The 17,873-nt window shown below is 36.3% G+C and overlaps 4 protein-coding genes across 10 annotated transcripts in view; 2 read left to right on the forward strand and 2 right to left on the reverse strand.

Annotated features, from left to right (window-relative positions):
• Positions 1–1,026: 1,026 nt before the first annotated feature.
• LOC129799893 (ADP-ribosylation factor-like protein 6-interacting protein 4) lies at positions 1,027–1,668 on the forward strand. The gene has a single exon (XM_055844182.1). The coding sequence runs from the start codon at positions 1,027–1,029 to the stop codon at positions 1,519–1,521; it is 495 nt and encodes a 164-aa protein (XP_055700157.1). The 3' UTR covers positions 1,522–1,668.
• On the reverse strand, positions 1,533–6,904 carry LOC129799883 (RING finger and transmembrane domain-containing protein 2). Its single transcript, XM_055844168.1, has 2 exons — positions 5,746–6,904; positions 1,533–2,090 (listed from the first exon to the last, which is right to left on the reverse strand). The coding sequence occupies exons 1-2, from the start codon at positions 6,727–6,729 to the stop codon at positions 1,641–1,643; spliced, it is 1,434 nt and encodes a 477-aa protein (XP_055700143.1). The 5' UTR covers positions 6,730–6,904; the 3' UTR covers positions 1,533–1,640.
• Positions 6,905–9,023: 2,119 nt separating this feature from the next.
• Positions 9,024–9,562, forward strand: LOC129799896 (ER membrane protein complex subunit 6). Its single transcript, XM_055844186.1, has 2 exons — positions 9,024–9,199; positions 9,274–9,562. Exons 1-2 carry the CDS (start codon positions 9,061–9,063, stop codon positions 9,480–9,482), a joined length of 348 nt encoding a protein of 115 aa, XP_055700161.1. The 5' UTR covers positions 9,024–9,060; the 3' UTR covers positions 9,483–9,562.
• A 187-nt stretch (positions 9,563–9,749) lies between these two features.
• LOC129799873 (tyrosine-protein kinase Fer) overlaps positions 9,750–17,873 on the reverse strand; it is a 31,451-nt gene continuing 23,327 nt past the window's right edge. For all 7 annotated transcript variants that reach the window (XM_055844146.1, XM_055844144.1, XM_055844143.1 and 4 more), the window contains 3 exons: positions 13,906–14,710; positions 10,286–10,468; positions 9,750–10,219 (listed from right to left, as the gene is read on the reverse strand). In XM_055844146.1, coding sequence (XP_055700121.1) covers positions 10,089–10,219; positions 10,286–10,468; positions 13,906–14,710 — 1,119 coding nt within the window. In that variant the 3' untranslated portion in view covers positions 9,750–10,088. The remainder of the gene's footprint in view (positions 10,220–10,285; positions 10,469–13,905; positions 14,711–17,873) is intronic.

The raw sequence follows: 17,873 nt of genomic DNA on the forward strand, positions 1-17,873 counted from the left end.
CAACAAAATTTTTCGTCTGATTAAAAAAGAGCCGATTGAGTGAGAGTCTAGTGTATATGGATTTAGAAGTAAAAAAAAATTTCATCAGTCCAAAAACCAGCGTTTAAGTAGCACTCTACGGAAAATGATTCAGTTACCCCACCTTACTTTATTTATATTTTAAGAAAAATGAAAATCAAATTTTACTGTTCGATTCACCCCTCTTTCCCCTATGTATCTATAAAATTTGAGGTTGAGATTTAATTATTTATGAGTCCTAACTTAAATTGAAACTCGTTTTGGAAAAAATATGATTTTGATCTACTGATTTTTCCGGGAGATTTTTAGAATTTCGAGTGGTTTTCGTTTCCCCATTCCCGATCCTGACTTAATCCTGATTTTTTAGAATCAGAAAGGATTTGAAGTTCAAATGAAGATGATTTCGTGATTATCCTTATACACTAAAATAAAGAGTCAAATATGATTCTCCTGATTCCTAAAATTTCTGCCCCAAAGATTTTCTTACCGGGAACTCATATTGCTCCCTAGGCCCCCCATTTATAACCTCAAACCCAAATCAAATTAATTTCAAAGAAAACTAGCATTTCTTATTTATATTCGTAATTTAGCATCTTTCTAAGATTTATTGCCGAATAATAAAGAATTTTCTGGAAATATGCAAAACTTTCGAGGCAGGTGTTCCTTCCCGGAATACATCAACCGTCCTGAAATCCTTTTCGAAAAATAGCAAAAATGCTGCAAATTTAATCTTTTCCACTTACCAAATCGGTTTAATTCCATTTAATAAGGCACCCTGTGGTGTTTCCAAGTAAAATTGAGCACTATTTCAGCCGGAAAATCACATTTTCACGACAATAGCAACGCGCAAAACAAAACAAACACTACCGAAGTAGTAAACAAACGCCATATTGGATTTCCCCAGGCTACTTGGATAAACTTGGATAACATCTGATTCATGTTTTTATTTTGTGGTGAAAAGACTGAAAAAAGTGCGAAATTCTGTGATTTTCCTAAAATTCTCTTGACATGGATATTCCTGGGAGGTCTGGGGCTGTGGGATGGAGTATGGATGGACGGAAGAAGGTGAAGAAGCATAAGCACAAGGATCATAAGAAACACAAACGGAGATCATCGAGTTCCAGCAGTTCCAGTTCTTCGAGTGACTCATCATCTGGGCGAAAAATGAGTAAGGAAGCAAGGAAAGCGTACAAGGAGCAGAAGAAGCTGCAGAAGAAAATGAAGAAGGCTGCAAAAAAGGCAGGAACCAACTATGACATCCCGATAAATCTGATGAACAGCACTGCAAGAGCTCCAGAAACCAGAGATCAATGGGAAGCCAGGCAGAATGTCATCCGGAGGGTCGTAGATCCTGTCACGGGCAGAGAGAGGCTGATTCGGGGTGAAGGGGAGATTTTGGAGGAGATCGTGAGTCGAGATAGACATCGAGACATCAACAGGCAAGCTACAGCTTCAGACGGGGCCTACTTCCAGGCCAACACAATTGGCTGGAAACTCAATTGAAAGCCCAGAAGTAATCCTTCAATTTTTATTTCCTAATAAAATCTTATTTTTTTGCAATGCTGCATGGGAAATGCTAAGAAATTCAACCAATCACTTAAGTAAAGAATTGTACAATTGGCTCAATAAAATTGAACGAAGAACGTTGTAGCTCCGTCTTTCCATTGGGGATCCTCCACTACTTTCGCCCTGCAGAGAGGGCAAGTTTGTTCCCGGTCGAACCAGGTTCCAACGCAAGCCTCGCAGAAGATGTGATTGCACTCGAGCAGCACGGGATTCGTGTAGAAATCATGACAGATTGGACAGGTTCCTCCGGCTGTCTGTTGCTGCTCCTTGGATGGAGTGACCCCAAAGCTGACGTTCTGCAAGAGTTTGATGAAGGAACGCTTGAAGAACTTGGCTCGTGCCAGGAGATCACTGCCCTTAGCAGCCATGTACGTTGCTGAGAGAATCACGCCCCAAATGCGCTCGTAGGAAGTGTAGGAGTCCAGAAGGAAGACCAGCCAGGGCTGAATTGGAGCCAGGGCTCGGTACAACTGCGAAACAGCCTCAGTCATTAGGTAAACGCGTCCCTGGAACAGAAAATTCAGCTGAATCATCAGAAAATAATTTCGCAATGAAGCATATGCTTCATGCAAATTCCCTAAATTTCTTCTTGACAACTTTAAACGCCTCTAGCGGTGCAGAAATCAACTTTCAATGTTCTAAAAAGTTTTGAAAATTATTCCAAGGATGTCAAAATCATCCTCTGTTGGTAAGATTTTATTAATTTCAATCTCAACGAAGCAAATAAAAAGAAAAAAGAGGTGGCAAAGCATCCCAGACTTTGCGAAATGCTCGAAATCGTGACTTAACTCTTTCGTCTCTTTTGGGACTGTAGTACCCAAAGAAGCATATGAATGTTCTGTGAAAAACAATGTTTTTTAATTATTCAGAACTGATAAAAATCCGATTCTTGTAGATGATTACAAACTTTAAGGATGTCCAAATGTAAGATATTTTTTGTAGGACCTCAATTAATTCCTGAGCGCAGATATTTTTGATTAAAAATTATGAAATTGGCTTGCAGCATATGCTGCGGTCCGGAAAGAGTTAACCCTTTGGACGAGAAGGTCAAAAATCGAGAGTCAGAAAAAATCACTATTTCTGACTTTAAAGCAATACACAACTTTAGATGACAGTAAGAAAAATTTCATTTTTGGGTCACCGGTGACCCAATCGTCTTTAAAGGGTTAAATGCTATACCTCTCAAAAGTACTTTCGCATCATTTACCGTTTACCGGTACTCTACTGATTTAAATCAATTCATAAATCACTCAATAAATTCCACAAAATAGTTTAAAGTGTAATAAAAATTACTTATCGGTAAATAACCGGTTCATTACCGGTTCACAACCGATCTGAACCGATTTATAAATCACTCAAAATATTTCCCAAAATACACCTCAGGTGTAATTGAATTGAATTTCGTATAAATAATAATTATCGGCTATGAACCGCTTCATTACCGGTTCAAAACCGTTTGGAACCGGTTCAGTTTTATAGGAATTTCCAAGACCTTTCCAACGACCCCAAATATGACCTCATTCGCTTGATAATGCGCTCTCTAGAGTCTTATTAACCTTTGAGCTTGAAAAATCGTTATTAGGAATGATTCAACGCTTCAAAGCTTTTCAAAGCTTCACAGCAACAGGAAAATCCAAGGAACTTATCTTATATTTTTCCGCGTGAGTTTCCGTGGAAATAAACGTTAATATTCCGCTTGCAATTCTGCGGAGTTATCAGTTTTTTCTCGCGTGGATTTCTTTGAAAAGAAATACGAGATATTTTCTTGCAATATATCTGAGAGCATTCCCTGGAAATTGATAAAAAAAATTCCTTTGAATATTCCGAGTTATAAAATATACTTGTGCAAAATGTTTGACAGACAAGATTTCCAAAGACAAAGTTTTCTAAAAAGGTGGCAAAGTGTCCCAGGCTTTGCGAAATGCTCGAACTCGTGACTTAGATTCTATATACCTCAGAAGTACTTTGGCATCATTTATCAGTTACCGGTTTTCAACCGATTTGAACCGATTCATATATCATTCAAAATATCTTCCAAAATTGTTTTAAAAGTATCGATTTTCGGATAAAAATTAGTTATCGGCTATGAACCGATTCATTGCCGGTTCATTACCGGTTCAAAACCAATTGGAACCGGTTTAGTTTTGTCCAAAATTCCAAGACCTTTCCAACGAACCCAAACATGACCCCATTTGCTTGATAAATGCGCACTCTAGTGTATTTTTAACATTTGACCTTGAAAAACCGTTAGGGTTTTTAAGCGTTTCCCTCGGACTTTCCGAATTGACCTATTTGAGTTCCCCAAAATTGAACATCAATTGAAAATTGAAGCATACCAATATCTCATGGAAATCATGAGCATCTTCATTCTTTCATTTGGAATTGGAAAGAAAGTTATAGTATAGAAGAATTTTAGATTATGCATAACCTGTACAACCTAACCTCGAAAAAAAGAAGAAGATCTCAAGGAACTAATTATAACCCTAAATTTTCCATTAAATAATTATAAATATTCAATATTTCTATTTCAGAATGCAAAAAATGCTGAATAAATATTTTAAATAGCAAACACTTGTTACGTTTTTGAGGTTAGAATCTGACATTTTTTTACGATTTTGTGGTTGTTGGGCGCTAGATGGCGATTTTAGAAGAGTAATAAAAGGTTCTTGCATCCCGCACACAAAAAGTCGCATTAGCAGTAAGTTGGAGGGGGAATTGAAGGTAATGGGGAAACAGGAAATCACTATGGCCAGTCAGTTGAGCTTTGGCTACCGATAGAGTTGGTTTGGTTAAAGTTCGAGCAACATTTACAAAAAACCAATGATTTCTTTTGTGTCATTGCTCATATAATTCCACAGGACATCAGAAAAATATACTTTGAATTTTTGAGGTTACGCTTGACATAACCTAAAAGTATTCAAATTAACCTCTTTGACAAATAAAAGAATAATGCTCTATAATTTACTTTTTGGTTAGCACTTAGCGTTTACAGACTCCAGTATTTTTTACTTTCGACTGCAGCGCTACTAGCTGCAGTAGCACGAAGTTACAATGTTTGAAAAAGTTTTAGAATTTTACAAATACATAAATTTTTTTTGTATGAAGAGTATAGTCTAAATTTAGGAACTTTATGTATCTTTTTGCATGAGATATATTTCAAATTGAATTTTATTGAAGTGCAAGGGGTAACACATTTCGCTTATTTCCATTTTTTCTGACAAGGGTTTCTCGTGTTTCGTGATGCAAAAAGTAGATTTCTCAGGTTTCACGATGCAATTTTTGGGTTTCTCGATGCAATTTATGGATTTCTCAAGTTTCACCATGCAGAAATTGCGTTTCTCGGGTTTCACTACGTAGAAATTGGGTTTTTATCGGTTTTTGGCGATGCAGAAATTGGAATTCTCGGGTTTCGCAAAGCAGAAATTGGGTTTCTTGGGTTTCGCGGATGCATAAATAGGGTTTCTAGGGATTTGCGATGCAATTTTTAGGTTTATCGGGTTTCGCGATGCAATTTTTGGATTTCTCCATGCCCATTCATGGGTTTCTCAGATTTCGCCATGCAGAAATTAGGTTTCTCAGGTTTCGAGATGCATAAATTGGGTTTTTATCGGTTTTCGCGATGCAGAAATCGGGTTTCTCGGGTTTCGTGATGCAGAAATTGGGTTTCTCGGGTTTCACGATGCAGAAATTGGGTTTCTTGGGTTTCGCGATGCAGAAATTGGAATTCTCGGGCTTCGTGATGCAGAAATCGGGTTTCTCGGGCTTCACGATGCAGAAATTAGAATTCTCTGGTTTCGAAACGCAGAAATGGGGTTTCTTGGGTTTCGCGATGCATAAATCGAGTTTCTCGGGTTTCACGATGCAGAAATTGGGTTTCTTGGGTTTCACGATGCAGAAATTGGGTTTCGCGATGCAGAAATTGGGTTTCTCGGGTTTCACGATGCAGAAATTGGGTTTCTCGGGTTTCGCGATCCAATTTTTGGGTTTCTCGATGCAGAAATTGGGTTTTTATCGGTTTTCGCAACGCAGAAATTGGGTTTCTCAGAGCTTTTCTCAGACAAATGGCAACGGTTTCTCAATATGAGTCACCCCTTGTTGAAGTGTCTCAAAACTAATTGAATGCACTGTAAAAGAAAGCAAGATGAATATCTCGAAACTTACCCGCCCTTTGTACTCCAGAAGTGATGCTGGCAGCAGCGTGATGAGAATCTTGACAGCCACAGTGATGAGTTTGAGGACTAGGTCAGTGATGCCCACGGAAAAGAGAAGGTTCCTCAGGCCAAAGGGCTCCGAGAAGGAAGATGCAAACATCAGGCTGATGTAGATGTTCTTTCTCTCCAGCATAAATCCGACTATCACGATGGCTAAGATTATGTAGATGAGCACTCGTACGAGAGCCAGAATGCGCTTGTTCTGCTTCTTGGCCACCTCCTGCCTCACCACCCAATTGGCATGGCAGAAGGTGACAAAGAGCACGAAACAGTCCAGGATGCCATCGATGTGATCGTAGCAGGATTTGGCCAGGAGAATCCCAACGTAGGGCATGTATCTGCTGAGATTTTGCAGGAAAGCCCTGATTTCGGGCATCTGTGACAGAGCTTCTGTGACAGGAGTCTCTGGGCCAGAATCTCTGGTGATTCTGGGTCCAGAATGGTGATGATGATGGGGAATCCTCAAGTCTGGTGCCTCGTGATTGTAGACTGGAGGACTGGCCATTGGATTTGGAGCATTGTCTGCAATTGCTGGACTCGGTGGGGGAAGAATTCCCTGAGCCTGTCCATCGACATTTATCACAAAACTGTCTGAGGAGTGGGTCGTTGTGCCTGTACTCCTGACAGCTGTAGGTCCACTTGTGGGTATCCAGGTGCTGAAGTTGTTCATTGTCCGGGACTGCTGAGCCTGGGCCAGAAACGATGAGTGAATCATGTGAGTCAATTCTCGCCAATTTGTCGTCATTATTGTGTTGGGCAGCCGAAAAGTGTTGGCTAGGCGTCTGGTGGACGCATCAGGGACACTTGGACTGTGATTGATCTCAGCTGGAGTGCTCCCTGACTCAATATTTGGCAAATCAATTGTTGTTTCCTGCGCCTGAACTCCCTGAGACGTCGTCCCTCTGGCAAAGTAGAAATTCTGCCCTCCTGACATTTCCTGCACTTGCCCTTTTTGTCCAGGAACTCTCAATATTGCTTTATGTTACACTCAACACTCAAAGAAACTCAAGAATACCACGGAAACTTCTTCTAAATTATCTTTTTAATCACTTCGCATTTTCTATTTTGGAATGCACTTTCTTCACTGGATAAATACTTAGCTACTTGTCATCACTGTGATTCATTATGAAACCACTTTTCAGTCAAATAGGATTTTTTTGTTAAAATTCTAAGATATTCTCTAGGATGTTATACGATAAGAGAAAAATAAGTATTCTCCTAGATCCCAGACTCTAGGAGAATACTTATTTTTCTCTTATCGTATAACATAGATAAATATTTTGTTGATTTTTATTAGGATAGGGCGGATAGGGTCATGTGGTACATTTTAGACCGGGTTTTAGCATTTTCAACTTTCAAACACAATTTTGACTTTCCAAATTAGTTTTGTCTTTGTTGAAATTAATATTTATATTCTTTATTTTATCAAGAATGAGAATATTTTCGAAAATTACTGAAAAATGCATAATTTTTTATATAAAATAGCAAAAAGTATAAAGAAGTAAAAATGGTACATTTTGGAACGATATGGGTACTTTGGAACTAAATGTGTGTATATTTTTGAACAAGGAGAATCATTGTGCATTTAGATCACTCACTACTGAAACAAACTTAAAAAAAATAATTTTTCAGTTTTTTTTTTATTTTGTCACATTAGTATTTCTTATATTTTTTGCGAGTCTTTTGCGGGTATTTTTAATTGCTAATTTCTTTGTCATTTTCAGTCTCTTCTTTTTTTCTACCTCAGCGTTAAGCTTTCTTTTTAATTCTGAATGAATTCTTGATGCTTGGGATTGAGTCACATTGTCTTTGATTGGAAGATTCTTCGGATAATATATGTAATCTCTTATATATTTTGTGATTTGTAATTGTTATGGGTCTTGGAATTTACCGGAAGCAGGACTAAACTATTGTGAGAATGGGCTAACTTCTGAAACATGTGCCACAGAATCTGGTGCATTAGTGGACTGATGTGGGTATATTGTCTTCATAAGACATCAAACTGATATCTCTCTCTTGAAGATTCCACATTGCTAGCTCTTCATTATCACAAAGCACATTTGGTGCATCACTGATGTCCACAAAGGATTCATTTGTATCACAAGTTAAAGCAATCTTCGAAGATTTTGCTTTATCGTAGATACGCTTTATTTTTTGCCAGTATTGAAACAACAAACAAGCCTTCCTTTTCTATAAGGATCATCCCAAAAATCATTTTCGTCTCATTTACTAAACTTCTCTAACGTGGTGGGTAAAAGATGTTCTTCAAAAGCTTGCAGAGTAGCTTCATAATAATCGGCAGGCAGGATTGGTTGTTCATTTCCATGCTATCCAACATTTGATCTTTAGTTATTGGACGCCACCAATCAGAACAATTCAAGACCCATTGTACCAGCTCCTGCTCCTGTCCGGGAATAAGCATTGTAGGTTGACTTCCCGGCATTTAACAAGACACTTTCCAGTCAGTTTGTTGAATATCGTACTTTTTGGTACATTGAATTCTATTGATACTTTGTTTATGGACTTTCCACTCCTGAATGCTTCCAGAGCCTTCTCCATATCATTCTGTGTGTATGATTTGCCTTTTGAAGGCTTCCTTGGCATCTGAATTTTAAGAAAAATAGAAAATAACACAAAGATGTTTTGTGTGCCAAAAAGCACTGGATTGTTTACTTTTGTAAATTCGCTTTTTTCATTAAAAATGCGATCCCATTTCACTGAATCTTTTTACTTCCCTTCGAATAAAAGGTCCAAACTTCGCTCTTTTATATAATAACTTCTAAATTTCACTGTAAAGTGGCTTATATAGTCAAAAAATTTCAGCACTTTTTGTGTTGACTTCGGCAAAATTGACCACTCTAAAGATTTTGCGAAAAGTGGGATGGGACACTGTCAATTTTCGCGCGTATTTTGTACTTTAAATTAAATCAAATTGCAGAAGTTTTAGTTTTATGTATATCTGGTACGTAAAAAGCTACATTACTCAAATACAATTGAAAATTGAACGGAAAATAAGTATTTATATGATTTTAAGCGATATATTAATGATGCATTCCAAAACACCCACATTAGGTCCCAAAATGCACCGTTTCCCAAAATGTACCACATCATTACCCTACTGGAGCAAAGTTAAGTAAAAGGTTCATACCTTTTTCCTCTCTTGAATACAATAGCTGTGATTGTGAAAGCACCACGAAATCTTTATCCAGAAAAATGGTGAATATCTTCTTCTTCTTCCCCTAAACTTTGGAAGGTTTTTATCACAATGGCGACAAGTAGGGTTAAAACAAGAGAAACGAAATCCGGGGAAATAATTGCTTACAGTGAGTCTGCAATTAGGAATAATGCCTCCGCCGTAGAGTACTGTCGCACCTCAATGGCTGCTCTATCTGGAAGTACCGCAGGTAAGCCGAATCCTCCAGAAAAAGACCATTTTTCCTACGTGGAATTGACACCTCATTCATTTGTTTTTGCCCAGGTATTCTTGGCCTCACAGGAATAATTGGCTTCCTTTTCTACTTATTTGCCGTCTTTGGCCTGTGGTTCCTCCTACTATCCAAATCCGGGACAAATTGGCAGAAATTCTTCATTAGCAGGAGAACTCTACTGACCAGTGGTTTCATTTCCGGACTGTGCACCTATGTTTTATTCTGGACATTTCTCTACGGCATGGTTCATGTCTACTAGACCAAATATTTTCTATTCCACATAAATTTGTAATGCAATTGAGGCAAATAATGCGAATAAATTATAATTTCCTGAAAAAATTCATACTTATCCTTCTTCAAACGGAAAACCTTGGATAAAACCTTTCAACATGATGTTTCCGCCGTTGATTTCAGTAGTCGGCGCCATTTTTTTCCGAACAATTTCGTTTGTGAGACCTCCGCGAAAAACTCTGGAAAATCAGTGAAAAACCCATTTCCTCATGCTAGAAACGTGAAAAATCAATAATTTAAGAAGTGTTTTCTTTATTTTTGCATAAAATTTTGTGTTTCCGTATAAATTTACATAAATACTGCAAGTGATAAATAGAGGGATCAGTTCTCGATGTCGTGAGTACATTTTCCATAATATTTCTCTCAATTCTTACTGAATTTTCAAAATATTACATTTATTGCGTTAAAAACAATGCACTGTCTCTGACAAAGCAAGTTATTTATAAATTTATTTCGTGTAAAAATTGTATGATTTTCAACATAACCTAAAAAATAGTGTCCTGGGGATGCTTCCGGATGATCAGGGAGTTCATTGTACGCCATTTTCACAGAAAAGTATTGGCACTTTAGTCTGTTAGCAACTATTTTCCACAATAGAGTAGATTTCGTCAAAATGCGGACGGGCTTCTGGTTCGTATGACCAGCATCTCAGCATCAGTCTGTACATTTCGGGAGGGGTTTGTTCCGGAGCAGGCATTCGGTATCCTGCAGAGAAACCAGGTAGTTGGGAAACTTGTAATAGTTGATAGGGAAGCATGGGGAAGTACAAACCTGCGTCAATTCGTTCCCTGGCTCTGGCATTGCTCATTCCGGAATAGGGAGTATCACCTTTAGAGAAGATCTCCCACATGAGAATCCCATAAGACCAGACATCACAGAGGGAAGTGTATTTGCCAAAATTTAAAGCTTCAGGAGCTGTCCACTTGATAGGGATCTGCTTCATTCCATCAGAAACTGAAAAAGCAAGTTATAATAAATTAGAATTAGACTTCATTAATGATCATGTCCCTAATATGGGCTTCAGACCTAAGGGCCTTGACAGACCTGAGGATTAGCCGAGAGACGGCTTAGCGTAATTGTGGAGCTCAGAGGCAAAATGACACATATCCTATGGCTAAAGCATAGGATATGTGTCATTTTGCCTCTGAGTTCCACAATTATATTCGAAATAATGATTAAACTGCATTTCTATCATTTTCCACTAAGTCGTCTCCCGGCTTAAGTCGTAAGTGGTCTAGGGCATAAGGCTTAGCCATATGGCTTAACCTGTTATAATTTCTTATCAGTCAAGATATTTTAGAAATTTTGACTTAGGATTGGATTATTAAGGTCAAAGAGGATTCTTCGAAATGCCGCGAAAATTCACGTAGAGAAAATGAGAGGTTCTTAATGTTAAAACAAAACTGTTTAATTCCTTAGAGTTAAGTAATTTTCACAAGAAAATGCTTTTAATAATTTAGTTGAATACAGTTATTTGGGGTAATTGTGAATAATTGTCGATATTACAACAAAAACATTGGGATGAAATTTTGAGCTGGAAGACTCATATTCTTTTGAGCTGTCCCAAAATTCAGGATAAGTTTGAGAAAAACCGTTTTTAACAACACTATTTTGGTTTATAAGGAATTCAAAAGAACATATTACAAGAAGGGACACGACCTGCTAATAAGGATAAAATAGAGAAGAAAAAATTTTGTCGCATCTTAGAGATTTTTCGCAACCGCAGCGCCGCTAGACTTTTGTCAAGTGAGTTATTTGTGTCTCTATCTCTCTCTTGAGTTGAATTGCGTGCGATTTAGGAAACTTGTCATTTGAGATGATATTTTCTTTAAATTTCTTCATATTTCCGCAAGATTCAAGTAAAAGTGTGTTTAGCGAACAGCTAGCTGTCTCCCGACAAAGATATCAAGAAGACAATTTATTTTTATGAGAGTTTTCCTTTCTATTATGTCTTTTTGGCGCAAAAATATCCATCATGGCACCGTGAATAAGCGGAATTAGTGTTATCAGCACGTCAATCTGCAATTTCCATTGGAACTATCAACACAAAATTTCCGATATTACACGACTTTTAATAAGCACAGGTCTGTTTTAGATTCTGAAAGAGCAATAAAATTGGTTGCAATTTGGGATTGTAAGACTTTCGGGAACTAGGCTTAACCTAGTCTGAAGACTACTTAAAGAAATTCTGGCTGATGCTCGAGAATATTCAGCTTTTACAAATTGGCGATAAAGAATTAGCTCAAACTATCATTCACTGAGAGTTTAGGATCAAGAATTAGAGGTTCTACTCTGTATAAGTTTCTTTTACTTTATCTTTCTCCGCCAAAGTTTAAGTGCTAATTATTCTTGAGAATCAGCCAAGACTCAGGCTGCTCCTGAAAAATATTTAGCCAGAAAAATTTAGCAGTAAAGATTTATCACAAACTATCATACACCGAAGTTTACGATCATCGATTAGAGGTCCTTTTCATAAATTTCCTTAACCTAATACTGGCGATTTTTTTAATCTAAATATTCTCGAGGATCAGCTTAAATCTACTTTGGCCCTTAAGCCGTCTTCAGACTAGAAGTTTAGCCCAGTTCCCATAGGTTTCAAAATCCTAAATAGCAACTAATTTTATTGCTTTTTCAGAATTAAATAGGTCATTTGTCCTTAATAATCAAATTAAGTTAAATTTTTGCAAAAATCTTAATCTGAAGCCAGTATTACGCTAAGCAGGATTAGCTGAAATGAATTTGTTCTTAGCATAGGGAAAAGTCTTGAAAATCTTGCTATTCGACAAGGCCTAGTTCCTCTTTGGAATATTGTGCCAGAATTATTATTTTTATTGAGCGTCATTCACTTAATTCCCCAAAAGGTAAATAAAAAAAACTTTTAGGTTATGTTAGTCCTAACCTCAAAAACATAAAACAAAAGCCTTCTTTCGCAGAATTGCCCAATCTGCCGTGTACAGACATTTTTTGTCAAAAATTTATCGCCGTCAAAAAACACTAATCAAAGAAGTTCTTTTAATTCTTAAATAATTAAATTCTAACCTCAAAAATATAACAGTTCCCGGCAATTCGCGACTGTTTAATAAATTACAAAATAAAACGATCATAGATTTTTCAGTAGTTGTAAGAAAAAATTAAATGATTTAAACCTGTTAATTTTCTTTTATGAGATAAAGATGATTTTTAGGATTATACTTAACCTTAAATTCTAATATAACCTCTTTATCAAGTAAGAGAATCGGGTTCATTATTGGAATTGAATTTCGTATTTAGTAAAGAGGTTATGGCAGAATTTGAGGTTATATGATGACTGACTTAAACTCGAGAAAGATCATCTTATAATACGAACATCTAAATATGCATATTTTTGCTTTTAATTAATGCATAAATCTTCATTTGAGAATTTAAGGAACATTTTAGGAATAATTTTAAATTTTCTGGATCTTTTTTCAAATTTTTTTTTCCTTAAAAATATTTTCACGGTAAATTTGATATTGTTTTTCTTGTCATGGCTATTGATCAAAAATTTCTCTACATTTCACAACTTAAAATGTTTTGTCGTTATTAAAATTCCTCGTGAAATTTGAGGTTAAGCTTAACATAACCTAAGAGTTTTTAATTAACCTTTTAGCCGAATAAGAATTGAGAACAATTACAAAGAGTAATTTAAAAAAAAAATAAACAAATGAATAGAAAATTTAATAACAAAAAAAATTCAGCTAAAAATGATTTTCATGTGATATTAAAATTGCTAATTGGTATACCATTAAACCTATGTAAATTTTTTAGGTTAGGCCGTACATAACCTTTATCAAAATTCTTGAATTAAAGAATTCACCCGTTTTTGGTAACTACAGAACAATAACTATAGAGCAATTAATTTCTGTAAAAAGGTTACTTTTTTTAGCGAGGAAATCAGTTAAATGTGTTAGGTTCTGCTGACCATAATCTCCAGGAAAACTAATTAAACTCCGAATTAAACAAACTTTAAAATGCTTAATACACAATTTTTTCACAAATTTGTTCATATAGGAGAAAACAAGTCAATTTTGAAAAAAGTGAGGTTATATTTTTTTTTATTTTTCGTTTATGTTCCTAAAAAAATGAAATTGTAACTACAGTATGTTACTTTCTTTGCGAAATTTAAGAAACAATGTTTAAAAAATCCTGCAATAGTTACTAAAAAAAATTTTGAAGACTTTTTCCAGGTTATAATCAAACTAACCTTACATTGCAATTTAACTGAATTACTCTCTTTTTGAGGTTAGGTCATACATAACCTCAAAATAAAAAAAAACTATAAAATAAAGGAAGCAGGCCCAAATTTTAAATGTTGTTCAGCCACAAGCGTTTTGGAAAATTAAAAATTATTCTTATAGGAATCAGAATCTTACCTATGTACTCCTCCTCTTCACGAGACATCCCAAAGTCGGAGATCTTTACTGTGTTCTCATACCCAATGAGACAATTCCTAGCTGCTAGATCCCTGTGGATGCAATTCTTAGATTCCAAGTACCTCATCCCAGCTGCAGCATCCCTGCACATTGAGATGAGTTGCTTTGAGGTGTGAGTGGCTTTGTGCTTCCGCAGGAAATTGAGTAAGGATCCTCCAGGGACTAGTTCCATGACAATCATTATGGGTTGCTTCTGTACACAAATCCCGATTAGTTTTACAATATTCGGATGGTCATATTGCTTGAGGATTCGTCCCTCTTGGAGGAACTTCCTTTTTTGCTCCTCTGGCAGGGTCATTCTGCAGGTTTTGACTGCTACATCCTTCTTTGAAGGCTTCAGCTTTGCCTTGTAGACATCCCCAAAGTTTCCTCTGCCTATCTTGTCTAGTAACACCACGTCATCATTGCTTAGCTCCCAGCGTTCTCTCAGGACGGGCTTCCGGAGAATAGCTCCGGATCTCTGGGTTACTGTGGCCTCTGAGGTGTACTGATACATTATAAGTTCCTGTATGCTCGGGAATGAGCGTCCCTCGAACCTAAAATAGCCCTCAGCTGTTGTCTGGACAATGAAATGTTTGTGTCCATTCCAGCAGACACTGAGCACAATCTGACTCTCCTCATTCCTTATGGTTTCTCTGACCAAGAAGTCTCCTTCGTTCTTCAGCAGTCTCACAACTTCCTCACGTGGCAGGACACCGTGGAACCATTCCTCCTCGTAAAGGGGCCGATTTGTGGCTAGAGTCATCTGAAGTTGATGAAAAAATTATTAGAATTTTGATATTGAAGCCTGGTTCACTTTAAAACAAATTGCAAGGATTTTTGAAAAGGAAACCTAGCCAATAGAGTGCTAGGGATATTCCGCCATTTTGGAAATAATCGTTTTCTATTGGTTGATAAGGTTGGTACGGTTGATAGAGTTCCTTTTGAAAAATTCATTGCAAATTTGCTTGTAAAGTGAATAAGACTTCAAAAAGGGTATTCCTGAGGCTGTACCAGGAGGGATTTAATGCGTTTCTTCCTCACTGGTGGCTTCGGACGAAAATTAATGTCCATTGAGGAACAACTCATTTCCGATTCACTCATAATCACAACCTCTTTTAACCAATACAATTGAACAAATAAGAATCTGTTTCTCAAAATAAGAAAGAATGTTCTATTTTAGACACTTCATGCAATTACACTGATGTTAAACCAAATTCTTCTACTGATAGCATTCTACATAAGGTTCTACCATGCAAAAAACACTTATTTCTAATAAGGCTAAAGTCCAGAAGAACACTGAATGAACTTGTTTTTTTTTTCTTCTACGTCCAACTTTGATATTAATTCTTTCACCATTTGGCTATTCTTGTGATTACATTGAGAAAAAAGAAAAGAGTGAGAGAGAGAAATTCAGCAGCTGATTTCTTTAGCACGGAATTTTATTTTTAGATTTCTATCCGGTCGCGCAATTGGTCAGGAGTTGAGATCAGAGACAAAAATCAGATACTGTCTTGTTCGACTTCACTGACGCTCTCAATTCGCACATTACAACCACGTCTTCCCGGTGAATCCAATGGAAGTGGTTTAGAGATATGCTCACAAATGTTGATTTACTAGATTTTTTGATTTAAACACATTTTTCGGTATTTTTGATGTGATTTTGCTCATATTGAATGATATAAGTAGAAAATTTAATGCCCTGTAACTTTTATAAATATGCAAAGTTTCATTGATCACCGCTAGGGGCAGGTAAATCGTTTCCACGTTAATGAAGCATACACAGTCCCGGCATTATGCAATTCGGGGTTATGCACCTGAGGGAATTATGCACGTACATTTATGCAAATTTGCCTACCATATTGGGAGTCAATTTGTGAAATCATTTTTGAAATACGCCTGAATGTATACACATCTCTCTCCGATATCCGGCTGACGTGGGGACAAAATGACATTTAGGTTTTTTGAATCTGGGCAACGGTTTTTCTATTTTGCGCTGTGTGAATTTATTTTCTTACGAAAAACATCAGAATTTTCTTCGATGGTGCGCTTATGTTTCATTTTGTACCACAATTAACTATCAAAGGTAGTGGCATGATATTACCTATGTTTCCCATATGTTTCTAGAGTGCCGAAAATTTTTTTGAATTTATTAGCTGTTTTCTGTCATTGTAGAATGAATTGGCAAAAAATACTAATACAATATAAAAGACAATTTAATATCGAAGAGGCAACCGAAAACCCCAAATTGCCAACTTACATAGTTTTGAAGATATCTCGTGAAATGTGTACGAAAACAGGAAAAAATTTACACTAAAACTGGTCGCATTTTTCAGAACTAATGTCACCCCCATGATCAAAGGCTTTGATAAAGTAAATATAACATTTTAATTCATGCTGGAAAAGCTGCATGTTTTGTAAAAAAAACGTTTGAATTTATCAACCGTCAGTGTTTGGCAGCTGTCAGCCGGATATTGAAGTGCCGGATATCGGAGAGTTGTCTATTTTAATTTCTTTTATTAAGGTAAAACAGTTAAATCTTATTGTTTTGACTACTATTACTCGGCACGAAATTCGTTCTACGACCGACTTATTCAAAAGAAAGCTCCTGCGGGTATGCAAATTTTCGCAATGTGTAATGCCATTTCGTAAGTTTTTTTTCGGTCCCGAAATGTGCTAAATCCCGGGGCTGAGTGTATGCTATTTATTAAGGAATATGATTGTTTATGTTTCGATCTAAAAATATCTATCTCAAAATAATTTAAATTACTTTCAACAAAGATGCAACTTCTTTAAAGGTTTGTAAAATTTTGTATTGTACATTAGTCAACATTATGTTTTTAGTACGTCTGTCGCCGACTTATTATGCACGGGAAAACGGAAGAAAGCCCTGAATCTTTAAAAGTAGAAATCGTTCAAAGAATTTTTTTTAATGTAGCAAAGGTTTGTCGAAAGGAGCTCAACTTTGGTTATAAAATCCGCAAAATTTAAAGAAACTTTTACGAACAGATACGTGGCTCCGTTTAGTAATAAACCTTTCGAAGAGACAAAGCCACTCCAAAGCCAAGCCAAACCTTTTCGAAAATCTACCGAAAGCCTGAAGTGCAAGTTCACGTATTCGCTCGCTTTAGCGCTGATTGTTCTACCATTTCGAATTTCGATATTCTTGACACTTCAATCGTCAACAATGCCAACTACAGTGAGCAAACTTTTGCTGCAAAAAGTGAATTTTTGTGTAGTTTTGTTGAATTTCAGGATGGCAGAACGTTTAATTTACACTTTCATTAAAATAAATGTCCTTTTGATGGACTTGCTCACTTTTGTGTAACTCGTCGGTTTAAATGTTCAAACTTCCAACGGTTTGTTTTCGGTAAGTTCTTTCTGATATACCTTCGAATCGGTACAGAAAATACCTAAAACGGTGAGATCTCTCAAATCGAAAAGGTTATTACTGAACGACAGGATTATGTACTACTCAGAAAAAAAATTATTACTTTAACAAGAAAAGTTTGTCAAAAGGATGTTGTTCAATACTAAATATGGATAAATTTTGCCAAATCGACGACTAACTGGATCTTGTTGAAAGTTTGTTAAAAGGGTATTTTCCCATATGAAATAAAAGAAAAAGTTTTATAAAGCGGGCAAACAGATCATGATAAAATTTTGTCAAAAGGATGTTGTTTACCAATTTCACAAAACTTTTTCCAGTATTTTATATGGAACAACATCCTTTTGACAAACTTTGTTACATAATACATTTGTTACATATTTTTTAATAAAACTTTGCCAGGTTTTACATGAAGACACTCTTTTGACAAACTTTTGACAAACAGCGTTATAAACTTTTCCTTCAAAATATGTTTTATTTTATTCTACATCAATTTGTCAAATATTTAACGAAATATTTTGTCATATGAATAATAACACAA

The sequence above is a fragment of the Phlebotomus papatasi genome, chromosome 1, assembly GCF_024763615.1.
Source record: "Phlebotomus papatasi isolate M1 chromosome 1, Ppap_2.1, whole genome shotgun sequence".
NCBI classification, from domain to species: domain Eukaryota; kingdom Metazoa; phylum Arthropoda; class Insecta; order Diptera; family Psychodidae; genus Phlebotomus; species Phlebotomus papatasi.

Excerpts from the sequence above, each read along its gene's own strand:
- LOC129799893 (XM_055844182.1), top strand. The coding sequence starts at position 1,027 with ATGGATATTCCTGGGAGGTCTGGGGCTGTGGGATGGAGTATGGATGGA.
- LOC129799883 (XM_055844168.1), bottom strand. The coding sequence starts at position 6,729 with ATGTCAGGAGGGCAGAATTTCTACTTTGCCAGAGGGACGACGTCTCAG. Across the intron at positions 2,091-5,745 it reads TTCTGGAGTACAAAGGGCGG|GGACGCGTTTACCTAATGAC; the intron begins GTAAGTTTCGAG and ends TTTCTGTTCCAG.
- LOC129799896 (XM_055844186.1), top strand. The coding sequence starts at position 9,061 with ATGGCGACAAGTAGGGTTAAAACAAGAGAAACGAAATCCGGGGAAATA. Across the intron at positions 9,200-9,273 it reads TCTATCTGGAAGTACCGCAG|GTATTCTTGGCCTCACAGGA; the intron begins GTAAGCCGAATC and ends GTTTTTGCCCAG.